At 37.6% G+C, this 22,763-nt stretch overlaps 2 protein-coding genes and 1 long non-coding RNA gene across 3 annotated transcripts; 1 reads left to right on the top strand and 2 right to left on the bottom strand.

The window, feature by feature from the left end:
* Positions 1–10,995: 10,995 nt before the first annotated feature.
* LOC139127142 (uncharacterized) lies at positions 10,996–11,859 on the top strand. The gene has a single exon (XM_070693062.1). It carries the CDS (start codon positions 10,996–10,998, stop codon positions 11,857–11,859), a length of 864 nt encoding a protein of 287 aa, XP_070549163.1.
* Positions 11,860–15,715: 3,856 nt separating this feature from the next.
* Positions 15,716–18,623, bottom strand: LOC139127164 (uncharacterized). Its single transcript, XR_011550934.1, has 4 exons — positions 18,558–18,623; positions 17,883–18,100; positions 16,448–16,606; positions 15,716–15,763 (listed from the first exon to the last, which is right to left on the bottom strand). It is a non-coding gene; the product is annotated as an uncharacterized lncRNA (long non-coding RNA).
* A 2,168-nt stretch (positions 18,624–20,791) lies between these two features.
* Positions 20,792–22,282, bottom strand: LOC139127141 (uncharacterized). Its single transcript, XM_070693061.1, has 3 exons — positions 22,258–22,282; positions 21,183–21,402; positions 20,792–21,032 (listed from the first exon to the last, which is right to left on the bottom strand). The coding sequence occupies exons 1-3, from the start codon at positions 22,280–22,282 to the stop codon at positions 20,792–20,794; spliced, it is 486 nt and encodes a 161-aa protein (XP_070549162.1).
* Between the last annotated feature and the right edge of the window lie 481 nt (positions 22,283–22,763).

The raw sequence follows: 22,763 nt of genomic DNA, 5'->3' as shown, positions 1-22,763 counted from the left end.
TTTGTTCCTATTTCATGAAAATAAAAGATGTTGCATTTTACAATAACATTTAAAACAAACACATGCGAGTCGGCAATACTGTGACTTTACGGTACCCTTCAAAACATGACAGTAACAGCCATTCAATCCCAATATTTTGTTTTGTTTGTTTAAAGTCTATATTATATATGCGACATGTCCCTATAGCAAATAAAACTGTCTAGGTAAAACTTAAGTTGAATTTGGGATTGGCAATGACAGGTTCTATTTCCTGAACATTAGAGGGCCATTATTTGTAACTTTTGACCATTTTTTACCTCGGAAATTCCATGTTGGAGGCTCATATTTGTTGCAAAATGTTGTTTTACGAAGAAACAAACATGGTTAGTGAAGTTATAGCCACATAACACTGCTAATTTTGTTCAAACGTGTTGCCCTTCCGAGCTCGTTTGTTGATGTCTGGCATGCTCAGCGTGCTGGGAGAACAAAGATAATGCTGACGCCGCGATCACGCGATATGTACAAGTTCACGTTTATTGCGGGATCAAAACAACATTGCGTTGTGGCTACGCAACGTGCTCGGACAATGGACTACGACGTAAGTACCGGGCATAAGTAATGAATATTTATTTTGAAATTACTGTAAATGGCTCGCGCAGGTGCAGAAGAATGCCTACGTTGCAATCCGGTGTCAACAGAGTTTGTATTTCTGTCCGGACAAAAATTGAAATTTTCGTTGTAAAATCACATGTTATTTAGTTGTAGGGCTGTAATGTTTCCGAACAATATGCGATTCTATGTTATTTGACAGGCTATTCAACATGAGCCAGTGATCATTTCAATCAAAACTAACGGAAAAATCTCCAGAAGATACAGCTAATGGAACTTTAAAGAAGATAAAGTTTGTATGTGCGATGTGTAATAGTGAGCGTGCGTGCTTGAGTGCTTCATGAACTCTACAACGTGGGGAGCGGTCTCAGTCAGAATAATGTAACATCTTAGCCGGCTATTGAACAACTTTTTGGGGAGTGGAGATTTAGCGGAGCGGTTATCTCTGTTGCGTCTCCGCTAGGCGACTGATGCTGTATGTTGTGGGTTCGAACCCAATTGAAAACTAGCCGTACATTCAATATTACAAAACTTCAGATTAAAGTAGCATATATCATCTTTCTGATGGTACCAACTAGCCAGGTAATGTTAAAAAATAAGCTCAGCAGATGAAGTATGACCAAGATCAGCCAGAGACTCACCGAGGAGGTTTCGGGACCTGGGGAGTCTTATGTTCCAATTGGCGCTGAGAGCCCATCTTAGACTAGACAAACACGATGGTAACCCAGATCTCTCAGAGCCCATGTTCCACAACAGGCAAGAGATACTCCTAAACGCTAGTAGGGTGATGAGGCACTAGACGTGGTCTTCCCCACTCTCCTGGAGACATTAGATAAGTGGACACAGAGGGGCTCAGACTGGGTGATTGATAGAGTTACTAGCCTCTGGTTAGACATCGCTCAATACCAGCCCCTGAGAGGCGGCTCTTACATCCCACTACCAGCAGCTCTCAGAAACAAGAAGGCAATCATTAACATGAAAAACAAAGATGACAACTGCCTCCACTGGGCTCTCCGCCAAGCTTTGTTACCTGCAAAGCATTATGAGGACAGGCCATCGATGTACCTGGTCAAGTGTCATTATCTTCCACATCAGCAAGCAGCCAGAGGAATGACCTCCATTGACGTGATGTTGATTAAGGCAGCAAGAACATCACACTACACCTGGGTAAAAGACCTCAACCCGCTGCTGTACGACCGAACATAGCAAATGGAGCTCAATCACAACTGTGTACACTGTCTCAATCGGTATACAAGGCAGGTCCTGCTGAAGGCCCACGACTGTGAGTGCCAGGGGATCGGGAAGATGGCCGTGAGTGTCGAGATGCCATAAGATGACACAAAAAGCTTCCCTTTGTGATCCACGCTGACTTTGAGGCCCTGATCTCTAAGATGGAGGGCCTGAATGTTACCCCGCGGCCAACATGAGCCCCCAGCTTCTGCAATGTGGTCGTGCACTGTGACAGCATGACAACCCCCCCCCCACACACACACACCTGAGGAGTAGAGAGGGCCAAGCCTGGCAGAGCATGTCCTCAGAAAACCAGCGAGCCATTGGACAAGACACTGGCTCGAGTGCACAGCTGACACTGGCATATAGGCTATGCAAGGTAGGCCAACTGTATACACATGTACAGCCAGCTAAAACTGACTCAAAGAAACTATAATGGATAAAAGTCGAAGGTGCTGAACAACCAGCCCAAACAGAATCTCCAAATGAAAATCAAGGAGATTTAATTACTAAGGCAGAAAATACCTCAGAACAGAAAATGGACGGGGCGGTTCCCAGTGAGACGGCCACTGCTGAAGGTGGATCTTGTGCCCGAACTGAAGGGCACCCTCTAAAGGACAGTAGAAAAAACGAAAGACGACTGTCCTATGCTACCTTGAACACTCAAAAAGTCCTGTCAAGCATTTGAAACAAAACAAGGGTAGTTCTCATCGACCTAGGGGAATGCAGGACCCAACGGAAAGCAAAATTGTACAGCAGAGGCACTTTTCAAGGAAAATGAACAAACTTAGAACAAACTTCAGAGACTTTATCAACAAGACAAACCCCAGAAGGTAAGGAGCAGGCAAAATCAACGGAAATAAACTTCAGCAGGAACATTTGACAGGCAAATGAATACAGTGACGATGCAAAGACAAGGAAAGCTGAAAACAGAGCCCTCAACTTCAAATCACCAGCCGAACGAGGATCTACACAAGGCAGCTTACGTAGTTCAAACAGAACTAGATCATCAACATCATCCAGGGCAAACGCATTAAAGGCACACGGCAAGGCAAGCTCTGCAGCAAGAGAGGCAGAGTATATGAAGACAATACGGGTCAGTCACAATCAGGGTGCTCTAGACAGATTACAACATGTTACGCTCTAATATAAAGAAATGTTGAGCAAAATTTAATGAAATATTGTTCTTAATATGAAACAACCAGTAGAACTAAACAGGCCCCATCGCAAAAATGGAGTTTTTTGATGATTTTGAGCTGAGTAGTGAAAAAGTACCCTAAAAATCGGTCAAAATGGGCGTTACGCTGTTTCATCTCAAAAAGCACATTTTTTATCTGACATTTTGAAACTGTTAGATTATTTTTTTTCAATTATTCAGAATATTTTAAGTATCATATAGCATTTCTTTTTTCTTTTGCAAGTTATTCATCTTAATACATGAATTTGAATGGAAATGGAGTGATAACAAGTGAAATTAGTGTGTCGTTATGCTTTTTATATTTTGACAACAGAATTGATTTATCTCTCTATTATCACTTTGAAAACATTACCCTTGAATGTTTCCTGAAACGTCTCTTTGATTGGAAGACCAACTATGTTTAGTTGGTACTAAATGTCGATAGGATCAATGTATTAATTATGAATGACAAATCATGAAAGTTGCCCACATTTTTTGTCCCAAAATTTTGTTGTGTCCGTGACACCCTAATAACTTTCAGCCATATTCAGATAGTAGAGATCTGATGTCATTAGCCAAAGTGGCCCTGTTTGCTTTCCTTATGTGTTATAAAAATATAATCCATTTACCACTTGTATTGTTTCAGTATATCAAAAAGGGGCCAAATGTAGTGTCCGTGACAGCCGTAGTGTCCGTGACACAAAATCCATTCATTACTTGTTACAGTGATTTAAGCTGGTAATTCTATTGTTTCTCAGCTGAAGTTACATTTTTATAAAAGAGTAACTTAGTATTTGAGTAAGACATCAAATGAAATATATTAAACCAGTGAAAGATGTTTTTTCTGCCTTTTAAGATTGTAATGTTAAAAAACTGTCCTATGAAATAACGGTATAGGGGCTTAGAAAAAGGAACAGAAATAGTGTTATCTGGTATTTCCCAATATAACTTTAAGATAGAAATGTTATTTATGGTGAAACTAAGGTATAACATTAACAAACTAATTTACTTTCACATTAAACCACTTTCTTTTGCAACTGGCTTCATGTCATGGACACTACACCTAACAAGTGGTTAACCATTTTACTGCATTTACAGTTAAATTCACCTGACATCTGAAGTAAACTTCATGGACCATAATAAATCCTTTTAAAAACAAAAGAAAATGTATTTTTGAATTATATAAGGGTGGAAATTGGTTGCAAATCTGACTATTTATGATGATGCTGCAGTAGTGGCTCCAGTACAGATCTCTGTCAACAGTGATGCATATAAGGGGAGGGTTTTATGTCCCTTCAAATTATTTTTCTGTTTTAACCCTTTGTTTGCATTATAAGGCTTTATTATTAGTGTTTGATGAAATTTCAATCGTGTGTTGTTTGTTAAGGGAAAGTTATAGCGATATAAGGGGAGTAAGTGGTTGCACATTTGACTATTTATCATGGTGCTGCAGTAGAGTTGGCTTCGTTACGGTTCTATATAAACAGTGATGTATATAACGGGAGGGTTTATATCGCTTAAAATTATTTTTCTGTTTTAAGCCTTTGTTTGCATTTTAATGCTATATTGTAAGTGTTAAATGAAAGTGTTTAAATGTTGGTTGTTAAGGGAAAGCTATGGTGAGACATAGTCGGGTCTATTATGTGGTGTCTATTGAATGCTGTGATCCTGAAATCTGTTTCGAAACCCTAGTGTGTGTTTTTCCTCAATCGCAAAGTTCTATCTTTCCTAAGTTGTTGTGTCAGATATTTTGTTGTTTTTGTTATACTTGTTGATGTTAATGTTTTCCCGTGTTATTGGCTTCAAATAATGACAACAATATTTCTATATTTTCATCTTGTGTTGAGATTATTGTTGACGTTTTATCTCTTTTTGTGAACTTTGTTTTGACAAGTGTGTCTTTTATGTTCTTGTTTCTTTTTGTGGGTTATTATTGAGTGGTTTGGAAAAAGGATTTTAAATGTTTCGTCCTTTTCAAATTCCTGCCAGAATTTTGCAAGACTTTTTTTCAAGTCTTTAGGCTATTCAACAATGAATTCTACTGCCAAATATGTGGCTGTTTAATGGGCTGAAATGCATTGCTGGAGATTGCCATGATTGCATTTCATAAACTGGAAATGGAAATCATCTCTGAATAACAAAATATGATTCAATTTTGGAAAAGATTCAGAAATGACATTTTCATATTTTTTACTGGAACACAAAACCAACTGGCAGAGTTCAACCATAGAATAAACAAATTGCACCCAACATTTAAATTTACAGTTAAGAAATCACTAAAAATAATAACATTTCTCGACGTCAAAATTTTGAAGGGAAGGCCCAAGGCACAACCAAGAAAATATTTTGGATATTAAAACCCACACAAAACTAATTTGAACATTCCAATACCTGCATAGAGAATCATGTTACCCAAATCAAATTTTAAAGGACTAATTGAAGGGGAAATTCTCAGACACTTCTGTACATGCGATGACCCAAATAATTCAAGGAGATAGTTATTTCTTCACAAGCAAATTAATTTACAGAGAATACATGGAAAAAAAAATAACTAGAATTATAACAGAAATCAAACACAGGAATTGAACTCAACAGAAAGTACAAGAAAAATAAAGAAGGAAACAACAAATAATCTATTCTTCACAACAACATATAGGCCATACATTAAAACAAAAGACTTGAAAGAAAGTCTTGCACAATATTGGGAGGAACTTGAAAAGGACGAACCATTAAAAACCCTTTTCCATGAATCCCGACAACAACCTACAAAAGAAACAAAAACATAAAAACACACTTGTCAAAAACAAAATTTACAAACAAATCTCAACATAAGATAAAAATATGGAAATATTGGCTTTATTTTTGAAGCCAATAACACATGAAAATGACAACAAGAACAAACATATAAAAATCAAAATATCTGACACAACAACTTAGGAAAGACAAGACTTTGCGACTGAGGAGAAACCACACACTTTGGTTTTAAAACATTGATTTCAGGATCAAGCATTCAAAAGACACCACATGCTATATCCGACTATGTCTTGCCATAGCTTTCCCTACACAAACAACACACGACTGAAATTTTATCAAACACAAATAATACAACCTTATAATGCAAACAAGGGGATAAAACAGAAAAATAACATTACGGGACATAAATCCTCCCCTTATATACATAACTATTTACAAAGATCCATAATGGAGCCCATACGACTGCAGTACCACCATAAATAGTCAGATGTGCAACCTCTTTCCCCCTTATACACAATAGATGCTGACCAAATACTTAAAATACTCCAGTCACCTACAAATATCACTATGACTAGTATGAGTGGCAAGAGAGTATTATATTATACTCTTTATGACTTTAATTAGACTTTTGATATAGAGAATTTGTGTTTAATATTGCCTGTTAAAACTGATAAAGAAGTTGCCGCTTTAAGTATTCAAATATGTAGTGTCCGTGACGCTACTGAAATACAGATCACAATAATATGTTGGAAACCGAATGTTCAGTAAATCATTTATTGCTCACTTTATAGTGTTACTAGGACAGTTTTGTATTGTATAGCATTTTGTACATACCAGCTATCATTGTCTACATACCAGTTATCTAAAGAATTTTCGCATTCAGTGTTGTATTTCTGATAAAATTTTCTGGTTATTGAAAAATACCAGTACTACAAATATTCATTTATGTCAAACGTCCTTAATAATATATGTTAGATTTGTTTTTAATCGATTCTTGTCATAATTTTACTATTTTACAGGTTTACTTGTTATAATAAACAATAGTTTGTTTCACACACATATTCCTGAATGTCTAGTGTCCGTGACGCTTTTACCATACTACAAAAATGACTAGAAAACTAACAAAAATAAGCAAAATTTTGGTGCAGATACTATTAATGTTTTCTAAAGACTTCAACAATTGCAGTAAAAATAACTTAAATGTACTAAAGGGCAAATCTGTTAACTAGAGGAATCATAAGCTCATGGGGAAAATAAATGAAAAATTCTTTTTTTTCCGTAACAAATCATTTTGCAGGAAATCATGCAAAGCTGGGTAAATCCTTATACATTCACCTTGTTTTCTACAACAGATGTATATATTTTTTGGTTAAACTTTCAAAAGAATATTTGTACAAATGTTGTATAGTCGACTATGTTATTTCTCCATCAACTCATAATATTTAGTAGTGTCCGTGACGGTGTGTCAACACAAAAAAGAACTGCCATGGAAATATTGAGAAAGTTAGGTTCACAACTTTTCAAGCAAATATGTACCAAACCTTAAGCTTTGTGAATTTAGTAAATTTAGATATGTGTCTACAAGATGAAATTTTGACAAAAGTGAAACACTCCAGAGCACCCTGATAGCTCACCATCAAGCGAAAATCAAAGTTATCGTAGCTGAAATGAAAGCAGAAAAGGCACGGATAGATGCAGAAACCCTCCAGAAAGTAGCAGAAGAAAGGTTCACGGCAGTATAGACACTTACTACACCAGACCAGTCCTCAAACGACCATGTATCAAGTTACATTGCAATGAAAAGAGTAATGGAGCGAGATCCATTACCAGTACTGAACTTTACCGAGTTCGCACCCAAAGCACAAAACAAAGACTTAGAATCATCCCTCTACTGATACAACCAGGACAGGGAACACCAACAGAATCAGGTGAGACAGTTACACCTAGTTCAAATCAACAGACACCTACAACAAGCCAGAACAACAACAACTTGCAACCTCTGACAGAGATAGCCCAAATGATGGCCCGTCAACGTTTACCACTAAAACAACCAACAACATTTGGAGGCGACCCAACCAAGTACATGTCATGAAAAAGATCATTCGGGGCCACTGTAACAACGGCCTGCATACAGACATCTGAGAAACTAGATTTCCTGCATAAATACACGCAGGGAGATCCGCAGAAAATCGTCGAAGACCATCTACAGCGATATGTAGACGACCCAGACGAGTCATATAGCGAGGCTTGGATTGAACTAGAAGACAGATTCGGCAACCCTGCAGTCATCACCGCAGTAATCCTGGAAAGACTGAAGTCCTTCCCGAAAATTAAACCATACGAAAGCAAAAGGCTACTCGAACGATCAGACTTATGCTCTGACACAGAGGCACACCATGAGAAAATTTCCTGACCTTTTGTCCCTCTATACACCACAGGGACTCAAGCCCGTCATGGAGAAGTTACCAAGATTCGTCCTCAAAAAGTGGAGAGATAACGTGGCATCATACAAACGACGCCACAGAACATTTCCTCCATTCAAGTTCTTCACAGACTTCCTGAAAGACACAGCGAAAGCAGCATGCGATCCTGATATTCCAAGACCAGACGACACAACCCCTGGAACAAGTAAGTCAAAATCCAGTCAACAACGAAGACTAGAGCGCGTGTATACGCAACGAAATCATCAAATGAAGAAAAAAAATGTCTCTTTCACGACGCTACAGGAAATGACCTGAAAGATTGCAAAGCATTTGCAAAGCAACCAGTTGCTGACAGAGTTGAACTGTGTAAGAAGAAAGGCTTGTGCTTTAAATGCACTAAGAAACATCTCGCCAAGGACTGCACCTCGACCATCGAATGTGCCATATGCAAGAGCAAGAAACACATCACCTGTCTCCACTTTACACCCGGTGACAGGTCTTAGCAGAAAACAATCGAAGCCAAACCAGAAGATAAAGAACAGGAAACCCAAGAAGCTACAACAAAATGCACCAGACTCACGAAATGCCCAGCTGGACGTTCTTGTGGAAGATAGTCCTCGCAAAGGTGTATACACAAGACGGACCAGCAGACTACATAACACTGCGGGACGAACCTATGCCTGAATGTTTCGTATTCCGCGAAGCATATATTCTACCTGACAGCGCTCTCGGCCGGTTGCTAGTGACGACAGCTAACAATTTGAACATTGTATCAATATATTTTCAATAGAATATCGATCGAAATCTGCTGGCGTACGGGCTCATGTGTCGAGGTCAAATCATGAATATGTCCACATAACCTATATATATTGACTTACATAGCATAAAATCAACGTATCTGTTGGTTTCTTGTACTTAGATTGAATCGTCGACACTTTTCTACAGTTTTGGCGATGCGTTCACATTTTGGCGCTCTTTGCAAGTTTGGCGCTATTGTGAGCTGAATATGACCTGCGAGTGAGCACGACAACAATGTATCAATTTCCGATAAAAGAATATCGATCGATAACGTTCACTGCACGATTACAGTGGAGAGTCTGCGCCCGTTCGCCTCCGTTCTGTGTTATTTTTCAAATTTACTGGAATTTTCATCGTTCATTTTTGCCAAATTTGGTATAAATTATAACAACATGACATGCAGTTGGTCTGTACATCTTACGAGACGCATACTGATAAAAATGCATCAATTTAAGGCCCGTGTTCTGCTATGTACACGGCGTCAGCTCGCCAAATCATTGACGGCAACAGTATATTTCAGTGATCGGAATAAATAAAATTCAAATAAAACAACTTTCGTGAAGAAATTCAAAAATCTAAAACGATAGGAATTTTGTATATTAATCAAAGGATCACCATGTCAATTTTCATCATTATTCGTTCAAAATTGAGGAATTTGAACCGACGAGAAGTGTGCAATCTGTTCGGTATATTACCCGCCATTGTTTTCTACGGGAAATCAAGCTTATTCGCCGCGTCGTAAAATGAAAATATATCTGAAAAACCCATCGGTTTAACTGTTTCATTTCACTGGTATTTCTTACAATATTTGAGATTAGAAATCTCATGTAGGTTAACTAAATCTCTATCGTTTTATTTTTCAAATTTTTCCTCTTATTTTTATGAAATGACGAGTTAACGATCGTTTGGCTGTTTGCTGTGTTTTCACCCATTTTTGAATATGACTATTATCGCTTGGGTATTTTCGGAATTCCCCCGTGAAATTATTGCCAAAACATCATAATGAAAAGGGCAACATATGAGGAAATTGAATCTGCAACTCTTCCATCAATATTAAGCTGTGCAGCGTGGAAATTTGGCGAAATTTAATACATAGCGTCAAAGGTGATTTGACTCACTGTACACGTACATGACGTAGGTGCTGCGAAAAAGTGACACGCTAATATGAAACAAAATGGGGGGCCTTGTGGGCCTATGGGGGGCAGTGTAAAAACTAAACGTAGTCCTAGACGACCAGTCCAATGCCTGTATTGATGACAGTCACCTCTTCGATGCACTGAAGATACACGGCCCAGACCTTGAATACGAACTGTCAACATGCAGCGGCAAAGGAGAACTCAGAAAGGGACGACGTAGCAACCACGTCATCATAGAATCATTTGATGGAAAGAAGAAATTTCCTCTTCCCGTCCTGCTAGAAAACGACAACATACCGAGCGACAAGAACGAATACCCACACCAGACATCTGCAAGGCCTTCAAACATCTGGAGCCCATCATCGATTACATTCCAGAACCAAAAAAGAACGTCGGAATTCACCTCCTCATCGGCAGAAACTACCCAGAATCACTGAAAGTCAGAGAAACAAGAAACGGACCTGTAAACTCACCTTGGGCTCTACCCACCGACCTAGGGTGGACAATTTCAGGTGAACTGTGCCTAGAGACAGCGAGAGGTGTAATCTGCACTTCAGTACACTGTACGGCTGCAACCTCAACGGCTACGACGAATCAGCACTCGAATGTAATCATCACATCCACATCAAAGACATAATAAGCCTGAAACCCTGTCAACATCGGCAACACCATCTTCAAGCGGACACCATACGACGAACAAAAGGCACCCTCCATTGAAGACAGGCAATTCCTGGACATCATGTAACGAGAAGTCCATGTAAATGAGGAAGGTAATCTAGAACTTTCTCTCCCCTTCAGGCAAGACCTAAAGAAATTACCGAACAACCGAGAGTCAGCTCTGAACTGATTCTACAATCTACAGAATCAGTTTCAGCGTAAACCACAAATGATGGAAGAATACTTTCAGTTTATGAAGAAAATAATGGAACGTGACCACACAAGTCCCATTCCAGAAGACAAAATAGATGCCCACAATGCATGGTATCTACCACACTTCGGTGTCTATCATCTCAAGAAACAGCAGATCAGAATAGTATTCGACTCCAGTGCAAAGTACAACGGAGTCTCCCTTAATGACGCATTGCTTCATGGACCTGACCAAATGAACAGCCCCCTCGGTATCCTGCTACGATTCCGATGCGAGCAGACAGCAGTAATGGGCGACGTAGAACAAGTGTTTCACAGCTTCCACGTCAACAAAGAACACAGAGACTATCTACTCTTCTTTCGGTTAAAAGACAACGACCCAATGAAACAAGAAATTCAGTACAGAATGAATGTACACCTGTTCGGCAATGTCTCCTCACCAGCCATTGCTACCTTCAGACTGAGAAAGATTGCTGAAGACGGCGTATCTACGTATGGAGAAGATGTGAAAGAGTTCAACAACAAGAACTTTTACGTCGACGACGGACTATACTCAGCATCAGATGCACAGATAGCTATCAGTCTCATCAGTAGAACAAGAGACTTACTAGCGACCAGAAACGTTAACTTCCGCAAGATCGTTTCTAATGACGAAGAAGTCATGATAGCACTTCCAAACGAAGTACGAGCCAAAGATCTACAGAGTTTGGATTTCAACCAAGACACCTTATCGACACAGAGATCATTAGGGGTCAAGTGGTCTCTAGAGGCGGACGCATTTACATTCGAAGTAGACTTGAAGGAGAAGCCATTCTCACGGTGGGAGTACTGGCGATCGTCAACTCAATATACGATCCATTTGGTATACTCGCACCAGTTTCCATAGAAGGAAAACTAATACTACAAGGCCACATGACAGAAACTAAAGGACGCAACTCATGAAACCTTGAAGGGGAATAAACACTACCAGAGAAATACTTGCCCAGATGGACCCGCTGGTGCATCAACCTCACCCTTACCAATCCTGCAGATCTGCAAAGAGCTGATGAATAGCTGAGGCAGATCTGCACAAACAGACTCACTGCAGCTTTCTGGACAGAGCTGCAGTAAGCTGATTCTGTGAATATATAATTAGTTATTGCAGCTCTGAGACAGACCACTGCACATCACCACAGCTTTGGGACAAACCTCTTGCAGACAACCCACAGCTCTGGGACAGACTCTTGCAGACATCTTGTCGAGACAGACCTCTTACAGACATCTTGCAGCTCTGAGACAGACCTCTCACAGACAACCTGCAGTTTGGGGGAAGAGGGTAGACATCAAAGGTCAAGGAAGCTCATGACAATGAGGTCACAAGCAGTGAGCTAGATGGGATTAAACATGGCTATACAGCTATACAGCAAATCAGTGTACACCCACTGCAGCCAACAACAATTTGTTGGCTTTGTGTGGTGGCATATGTATAATGCCCTACAAAGAGGCTCCAAAAATGGTGCATGGGGAAATGCAATTTTAGTGGACCATTTTCTTTACTGATAAAGCTGATGCAATGGATTTCATATTTGTACTTTTAAGATTCAGCATACAAAAAATAATCCAGTGCATTCAGCCTTTGATAAAATGTACCTTAACTTTTTTATCCAGTGATTTGATCAAAGTCCATATTCTCTCTGGTACAGTTGGACCTCTACAGAGGAGAAAGAAGCAATACAAGAGTGGTAAAATCAGCAGACAACACCTTCATACACAAATAAAACAAGTTGAGAGCTATATAAATTTTAAACAAAGTTTGTATATATATATAATAATAAAATAGCATATATTTTTAAAAAAAGTGTTTACATAAAATGTATCTTTCTGAGATAACTGAGCCAAGTTGACTTATGAAAAATATTGCATTAAAGGCCAATTACTTCTGGTAAAATAAGGATATGTACTTTAAAAGTAGCTGTAACAACTGGTTTCTGCCCTATTTCTGTTCTTTGTATTAACTACATTTTCTTGTTCTATTGCCAAAAGCAAGTTGAAATGTCTACTATTATCATGTTAACAGTCTATTACCTTTATAGTCAAAATTGTACTAGTTGACAGATGCATTGTATGAAGTCTGGATCTATATGCTAAATATACAGATCATGCTGATAGGCTGACAAGTGGATATTTCAACAAAATTCAGGGAGCTGAGCAAGAAAGTGCAGTTGACAAACTGAACAACAATAGTAGCAAAGTCATGAAAGGAAAATATTACCGTCATTTGAAATATTTCAATACAAAAATATGTTACTACTATTAACTTTTACAGTACAAAATTATTAAATGCAAGTACTACATTATGATTAAAGAATAAAATAATTTTAAAAATATATTTTTCAACTGAGAAGTCCTTCTTAAATGTACCTAAAAGCAATTAATATTTAATGATGCTGTACTGTGGACAATATGAATGGCAGAATTGAAAGAACAAGTTAGCATAATAAATAGGAAAACGGTACAGTTGGGTAAAATGTTGAAAATGTCATAAATAATGCAATGTATCTCTTGATTTTGTTGACATGAATGAAAGACAGTAGTTGAAATTCCTCTGGTGAAAAATGTAAATATTTCGTCAAGTACCATGTTGCAAAAAAATGTAATGTGGTTTGTAACTTAGACTTTATGACAGAAAGATGTGGTAATCCATTAGAGTGTACTCAATATTACCATTTCTTCTTTCTTAACATGACCATGTCCTCAAAAATATTAAAATTGAAGTACCAAATTTCGACAGGGGTGTAATTATGGTGTGATCAGAACATCCAATGGCTTTGCAATAGACACAATCTGTGGACCTTTTAAGCAACTTTGTAACTTTGAAGTCTATATAACACGTTACACTAATTATCCTAACAGTAACCATCTTTACTATTATTATCTTATGTGAACGTTACCAAGCCATTGTATGTTCAGCAATAAAAAATCTATGAAAAAATGGTGCGACACCTGTCTTTGTTATCAACTTTCACTTACCAATGGCGCGATGGCACCCATTTGAAAACCATAGGTTAGAGGTAGAAGTAGTATTCAGCCGAGGAAGCCCCACAAGTGTCAGTGCAGTCGTAGGCTCTTACGTCACTTCCACCTATAACTAAAGGTTTTCAAATGGATGCCATCGTGCTATCAGTAAGTGAAAATTAATAACAAAAACAGATATCGCACCAGTTTGTTATAGATTTTTTATATTGCTGAATACATAATCGCTGGGTAACCTTCCCCTTTAAACGATATCAAAGTAGGTGCATGCAAATCAGTTGCATCTTAACTATAAATCTCACAAAGGTGAGAACTGAATTTCTATGCCTTTCACTATATGAATCCTATCATGTATGAAAATCACTGAAAAGTAGAAAAATCAGTATAAATTTCATCTATAGAAAATTAGCATATTTTCAGCAACAAGCTACTACGGGATTAAACACATTTGAACACAAACTATATTTAATATCAAAACATCAAAACATGTTTCCCTAAAGGACAATAAAGTCTACTGCAATAGTTCTGAGCAAAAATCTAAAGTTTAGTTAATAATTATCAGTATACTTAATCATCGTCTCTGAATTAAAATTTCTATTGAAAAATTACATGAGGTGCTATACTGCAGGAAAATTTTTGACAAAAATTATTATAGTGAAGTAAGGAAGCATCTATCTCAATATTCATGCAGATGTACATAACAAAATTTCTTTTTTTTGAATTGCTGAATGATATGAAATTGGCCATAGCAATTATTGTTCTGAAGCTTTGTTTTGAATGACTTGGTTTCTGAACAAGCATTAAGTCAACCAAAAGCTTGACTATTGCACATTCTCATGGTGACACAAAGGTCATAACGGGGTCATGCAAGTGGCCCGTTCACTGTGAAGCCATGATACAATGCAATATGTATTAAAATTCTTTCTCAATAAGATTTTATATAATTCAGCATTCATTTCACTGACTCATTGTTATGAATAATTAGTTCTGCCATTTTGTTTTAGTTTTTTTTTTTTTGTTTATAAATTTGACTATAGTAGAAAACTAAACCTTAAAAATAATTTGGAAATATTTAGTGTTCAAGTTTTGAGGGAGAAAAGTTGCATGTACAGATGACTTTTGTCCTCCTCCAATGTTTTTAATTCATAAAAAGTCTATTGATTCTATGTATAGAATAAGAAATATCAACGTTCTATCGTCAACAAATACATGTATGTGCTTTTAAGCCAGTCATGCCCCTTCAAAGTTGGTAGTGATATGTGCTTAAAAGTACTGATTAGAGAAACTGAACGGAATAAAATTGATATGACAATAGCTCCTATCCTTACACATGCACCTTCCAGCCTACATAGATTTTATAAGCCAATCCCCATGTCAAATTTATGTGTCTTGAAGGCTCAAGAGGATGTTCTGTACATCAGCACCAAATTGTAAGTTATACTTTTCACAAAGTGGTTATGTGTAGCAATTACTGCATTACATTATGTGAGCCAACACATAAAGGTATTCAAAGACTTGTCATGTTAATTTGTCATATAGAGATGTGGTCAAAGACCTACCCACTGACAAAAGAAACATGCAGGATTTAACTGTCGTAACATTCTGCATGCAGGCTTCACAATCCTTGACCACATGTGCATAGTAAAGACTAACATGGGTAAACACAGGAAAAGCTGAATTGCCTGGTTACCTTACAGCATAAAAACATGGCTTATAAAGACCTTTTCATCCTTCTGTGACTAAAGCTTGTTGTGCATCTCTTTTTCCTTTGTTGACACCTATGTTGAAAGATACACATGAAAATATCAGTTATGCACTGACTTGGACAACATAATTTTTGGTCAGCGGAACCTGCAAAGATATTCACAACCGATTTGGTTCCATTGTTTTTGACACAGCCTCTATTATATATTGGCAGCTATCATTGATGAGAAATGAATTCTGGTCGGACTGAAATTCACTTTCGATAGTACACTGACTCTTCACATTAGGCTTTGTTGATAGAATAGGAAACACTCAGTGCACAACAAAAGCCTCTTGAGGAAAAAGCCACAGCCAACGGTGTTTTTAAGAGACATTAGCTGTGGTTTTTTGGCTTTTTAGGTCATTCTGACTCTGTGCATAAACTAGTTTCTTATTCTAATTCTTTATTCATGCTGCCATGACCTGTATTGTGCTTGTCAACATAGCCTATTTATGCGAAATGACCAGTAATTGTTGACATACACTGGTACAGACTTGTATACAACTTTCAGCAATAACAGTCTGGATGACACATGAGAGTGTGTTGATAGGCTGGTCAAAACTAGGCATTTCATCATGATTCAGGGTACATGTATTTCGCCACGGTTCAGAGATTCAAATTAGGAATTGTTGTTGAAATTCAGAACAAAGGCACTGACAAAATAGCAGCAGTTTAACAGCAAATGGAGCTTCAATCTTTTTAAACCTCTTAAACTTACCTTTGATTCCTCAATTCTCAATGGGCTTGGTCAATGTGCTTGGTGCTAGCTTTTTAGTGACAGCTCTTCTGGCACCAGAACATCTATTAGTCAGTATTCTTGTAAGCTCTTTATCATTTAATACTATGTCCAGCTTTCTTGCTGATGCCATCACGTACGCTGAAATGCAAGCAATAAGTTTGACACTCTTTATTATAAACGGGGTTGGTAATTTTGAATCCAAAAAAGCAATGGATTGTGTCGTCTACCTATCTCCATGACGGAAAGGTTTGATCAGTTTTGCCCATCTTGGAAATTGCACAGCATTACTGGACTATTGGAAGAGGGGGGGGGGTGTGTTTAAACACGGAAGTATGCCACTCAAGCCATAGCATCTAATGTAGACATCATATCAAGACACTTAGCTATTTCTGTTCTCTTCTACTGAACTATCATTCAAAGTTCAGATTAAATTTCTTTTACATGCAACTGTTTTCTATCATGAAAAGTATTATTATCATTGAGCTGTTTTAGTTTTATGAGGACCCACATGACATTTTTGTGTTGCTCCAATGCTACCACTTGTTGTTCATGTGCTTCTGACAAGTTTGTTTTTCAAACTCTTACAAAAATCCAACAAACCAGACTACAAAATGATTGCAATGATCTGCACCATGTGCAAACAGTCTAGTCTTTTGCAGACCGTTCTTTTTTTGAAAAATTCGGCTGAAACACAGTCAAAACACATAAACAACACTACAGGCACACTATGATGTTGGCATACTCAACTCAAAAATCATCTAAAACAGCGCAATGATAATAGTAATAATTTTCACCACAGAAAACAACTAAAAGAACTTTACTCTGAAATTTTAATTATAATTTTGTAGAAGAAAGATTGGAAATGGCAGAGTTTCTGGACACCAAATCTACACTAGAATGCTATGGCTCAAGTAGCATGCTTCCGGGTTTACTCCTCCAGTCGCCCCATAACACTATGCGATTTTCAAGATAGCAAAAATTCAACATTGCCCTATACGACTGAAATATCACGTATTTTATTGAAACTGCATTCAATGGATGTACATGCAGCATGAAAGCATGTCAGAAATACTTTTCAAGTGGTGCTGTGGAACACAACCAAATTTTACCTACAGTGTAGTTGCCGCATACTCATTTCTGTCACTGATATTTTGTAAATATGTAAAGACAATAGTCAAGATCATGACTGTGAAAGCCAGCATGCTCAACATGTACATTTGTATTTTAATAAACATTTGACCACACCAAGCCACACAGGGATGAGTATGCCAATATCCCTACCTTCATGCTTGTTTTGGCACAAGGCATGGTGTAGAATTTCCTTCTTTCTCTCGTCAGTATCACTTTATGCTTTCATTTAATTACTGACTTTTTGTAATGAAAAGTGTTTCTTTAATCTGAACAATTTACTTACTTTTAATAGCACTAACAATGGTTTGGTCAAGTGGTTGCTTCCCAAGTCCAGACTTCCTTATATCACATGCTGTCGATACTGCTAGGACGTCCATTGAAAAGAAACGGTCAATTAACTTGTGGAACAGCTTCTTCGGATCACGATGACATTCAGACAAAAGGCTGCTCAAAAGTACATGGTATATAAACACCTCTTCCTGGCACCAATTCTGTCATTCCCTGAAAAAATATCATTGATATGAAATATTCAAATAATTCAACTTGGCAATTGAGAGAATGATACATGTAGACCTTGCTTTGTTTATAAATTTATCTGCAAAACGATACAAAGCTAGGTCTACATGAAGACTCTCCACCAGTATGATAGTCATATCAGTACACGTCCATCTTTTCAGGGGTGGTTTGCAGCGCCTCAGTAGATTTATTCTCATAGGATACATCATTCATGCACCTGGCGTGCACCTGTTTCAATTGTGGGTTGGTAATGCAATTGACCAATCACTAACAGCCTTGCGAGACTGCTTCAGATCAACATTTTTTTCAACAATTACAAAATCAATGCAGAGCACATTATTCACATAATCTTAATATCACCATACTAACACCTGCATTCATGAAAGTATATGGAAATACTCATTGTATGTGTGTGAACCAAACTATGACAGGTATGACTTACTGCTGTGGAAACACTTGAAGCTGGTGTCATCTTTGAAGATGATGGTGTATCACTATCTGCTTTTTCCTAAGAAAAAAATAAAACATAGGTTATGTTTGAACTCTGATTTGGTAAAGGGACAGTGACCGTTAATTTTGACGATTTTGCCAATAAACTGAAGCGTCTTGTTATATTGCCTATTAAAGATCCATTAGCTGTAACTTTTGATCATTTTCTTATTTTGTTTGTTCTACGTATCAACTACAGTTTCTGGTTTGAACCCCTGAAAAATGATGAAATGCCAGGTATTTAGGTTATCAACAAAACCTGTATAATCTGCACTGTTACTGTTGAAAATTTGTATTCAAATCCAGACTAGAATTTATTTGTAAATAATAACAAATAGTTGTTCCACATGTACAAGCCGCGTTGACAAGCATAACTCTGGACAATCTTCGCTACGGTATCTACATTAGGATAGGAAACTAGTTGGTACACAGAACAAAAATAATAAAAAAATAGTCAAAAAGTTACAGCTACTGTTATGTCCCTTTAAAGACATGTCAAATTATGATTGCCTATCTTGTGAACATATCTTGTACATATACATGTAGTCAGCACTGCTCCTGTTTACAAGTGAATTTCAGTCTGATTTTACTAAATTCACGTATACACAGTACCATGGTACTTAAGACATACAGGCTGTGCTGATGAGCTTAAAACTGGAATTTAAACATATTTTGAGAACAGAGTGAGTTAAAAAAAGTTAAAATCATGAACCGTAAATCAACAGTTACAGCTACAGTCCCTTCATATAGTCACATAGCATGATGAAACTACAATGTGCTGGTGTTTAATATATGCAGTGATACCACATAGGCCCTTTGCTACTTAATCTTAAGTTATTAAAAATTGGTGAAGATGTCATGTCTGAAAAAAGTGGTATGTGACTTTCAAAGACACTTGTATATTACAGAAAAGACTCACTTCTGTTTTTAAACCCACAAGAACTGACAGCAGTTTCCTCAAGTACAGCATACATTATGGAGGAGGAACTGAAAGAAATAGTAATACCTGTATAGATAATTTGTTAACTTGATTATCTAAATAATAAAACTGTTCCTAACAATCAATCAGCTCTTTCCAATTAAATGAACAGCTTGATGAACGCAATCAAAAAATGGTGGCAACGAATGTAATTTCTGTTTAGGTTGATGTTTCAACCATGGAGTTCTGTAACAGACAGTCAGCTATAATGCCAAATTAAACATGAATCAAGACATAAAATACTTTTCCTAAAACCTACATCGGTGAAAAGGATAAAATCAATATTTCCTTGCATTCTTGGAAGTCCAATAAACTTCTTGGTGTGCTATGGTAAGTATTGACGATCACTGCATGAAAACGCAATATACAGATAAATTCATATTAATGAGTTGCCTGTATTATAGAATAATACATGTGAATTCACATGAATCCACATGAATACAGGCTTTCTGAATACAAGCAATGGATTATTAACTGTATTCACCTGTATATGCACTATTCAGCTAAAATACAGGCAATAATTCATGCTAATACAGTAAGTATTATAGCGTTTTTATGCAGTGGATATTGGCATTATTTTCCTGAAAATACAGCAGAAATTCTCAAGGTGAAGATATTCCCAAGGATTTACAATTACAAGACTGTCCCCATACTTCCAGGGGATTATATAGACAGTGCGTTTGCTAGAAACTGTTTTTTTTTTTACCTGGTATCATCATGAAATTTGGTCTGAAGGCATCAGCCACATCAACATCTTTTTGGGGCAGGTAGACTGTTCAGGAACAATAATCTGTGTAGTTTTCCCTTGTGGGTAAGGGGATTTACACGTTGTTGCAGAACTTGGCGTATTTTGTGGACTTACAGTACCATAACAAGGCATTTCAGTTCCATAGTTACCATCAATATCATTTATAGCTGACATAGCCATTCCGTACACTGCTGATGTTTTGTCATCAATATCCGAGGACAGTAATTCCCTAAATGACACAGGTGTTTCAGGTAGTGTAAAATCAGTTTCAAGTTCAGATGATTCATCATCATTGCTTTTGGTACATGAGCTGTGTGCTGAATCTGATCTGATGTGAATTGCCTTGGATTTCCTGAACCATATACTGGAGTGGAGGTAGCAGCAGCAGCAGTGACTGGTGTAAACATGTTCAGTATGTACTTGTATTTCCTGAGTTGCCTTGAGAGCAGCAATGGACGGTTTACTGGAGTAAAAACAGGAGTAGCTGGAACTGGTGATACACACAGAGTGGAAATCTGTTGGATTGACTTGCTTTCATTGTCATTAGCAGGTAACTTCGATTTGTGTATTTGTGAGCTTTTTCTGTCTTGATTCTTGCTTCCTTTATTTGCTGTTTTTCCTTCTTTGACTTTGCTGATTTTTCCTTATGTACTTCCTGAGATTCTTCCTGAATGCTTTTGTTGTTTTTGTTCTTCTGGGAACTGTTAGATGAAGTTACTTTTTTTTCGAATTACCAGATTTTACAGCAAGTGTTTCCTCAGATTCTTCATGACTGTTCTTTGGGTTTTTTCTGTGGAACTGTCTGGTGTATTCGGACTCTTTCTTTTAGCAGGACTGTTCTTTTTACTTACTCTGTCCTCGTTTGACTTCTCTCCTTTATCACACCTTTCCTATTTGGACTGTGCTTCGATGCTGCTTTTACAGGGGATTTTGCTGCTTCAGATTCATCATAGGCCAGCTTTCGTGCTGTGGCTTTTCTTTCTCTTGGCCCTTTCAGTTTTTCATTTTGTCTGGCTTCTTTTAATTTAGCAGGAAATTCCAATTCTGCCTTATTCACCACCTTCTTGGTTCCTGTAAGATAATTAATATAATGTACATGTAAGTTCAGGAAATACAAGCAAATATGGATGAAATACGTAATCTACATGTGCACCCACAGTATTCCTTTAGTCATCTGACACTAAAAATAAACAATTCAGCACTCCATTTTGTAGTCTTAAAGATAAATAGATGTGGAAAAAAATACTTGAGCCAAGTTGGACACTTATTCAACCCACAGCCAAGAATTCTGTATAATAATATATGAGGCATTTGTCGGGGGGCATTCTCTACAGATCAAGATTTTTTTTCATAAACCTAATATACCATGTCAGAAGTAAGGCATATTATCAATCCAATCTACCTAAATAAACAAAATTATGAACCTTATATGTTTACTGAAACACGAGCAGCCATTAAAAATTTGAACTTTGAAAATACAAAGCCATTATTTAAGTTATATTTACACATTATTGACAACAGTGCTGTAATTGATGACCATGCCAAATTCAGTCATACAACAAACGTCAGACGGCCAACTGCAAATTGGACATAGGCATTTAATTGTATTGTGTTCTCATTATCGTGATGATCATTATCAGGAAGTTCGTGAAGTGTTGCAAACTGCTTAGCCATGTTAGCTCATAGCTTTACTGTCTATGGTTAGCTCTGCATGGCAGGGCTGTGTTGTTAACGGCTATGTGTGTGGTTGGAGGCATAGCCCTGCCACGCAGAGCTACAAACTGCTGTATCTTGTGTCAGGTGCGTGGCGAGTTCACGCTGTACGAGTAGAAAATCAAAACTTGTTTTCTTGTTTTTCGTCAACTTCGGACTAGCTTTAAGAAAAAGAGCTGTAGCCACTAAACTCTGTCATTATTGTAAGCTTACCTGAAGTGCCGTAAAGGATTATCATATCAGTGGAATTCGGGACTACTGAGCCATGATTTGTATATCCGAACTGACTTGGGGCCGTATATCCCTCGTGCGACTCCTTCAGCAACGTTTGACAGGCTTCTCTTTCAATCGGACACTTGACGACCTCCCCAAAATGTATTGTAAACGTCTGAGTTTATAGTCGACATTGCCGATATGCAATGATCAGTCATCACGGCTATTGCTAAACAGGGCTTTGAGGAGAACAGTTACACGCCAATCCGATCAGAGTTGCCTATAAATAAGAGGTAAAAAAACTTACCAAATTTTACACTGTTGCTTCGTATACCTTCTCGATTGTTTCATTTTCCACGGCATCGAAATGCTTCCATTTCACGTTTATGACGTCCTTTTCTCTATAAACTGTGTTGATTATGTCTGCGCAGGGTACGGATGCATATGCATCCTCGTCCGCAAAATACACTAATGCCCATTCACCCATAATCGCCCGTAAACTATGA

Source organism: Ptychodera flava, unplaced genomic scaffold (genome assembly GCF_041260155.1).
Source record: "Ptychodera flava strain L36383 unplaced genomic scaffold, AS_Pfla_20210202 Scaffold_29__1_contigs__length_4469600_pilon, whole genome shotgun sequence".
Classification (NCBI taxonomy): Eukaryota; Metazoa; Hemichordata; class Enteropneusta; family Ptychoderidae; genus Ptychodera; species Ptychodera flava.
This window is presented reverse-complemented; position numbering and strand designations above follow the sequence as displayed.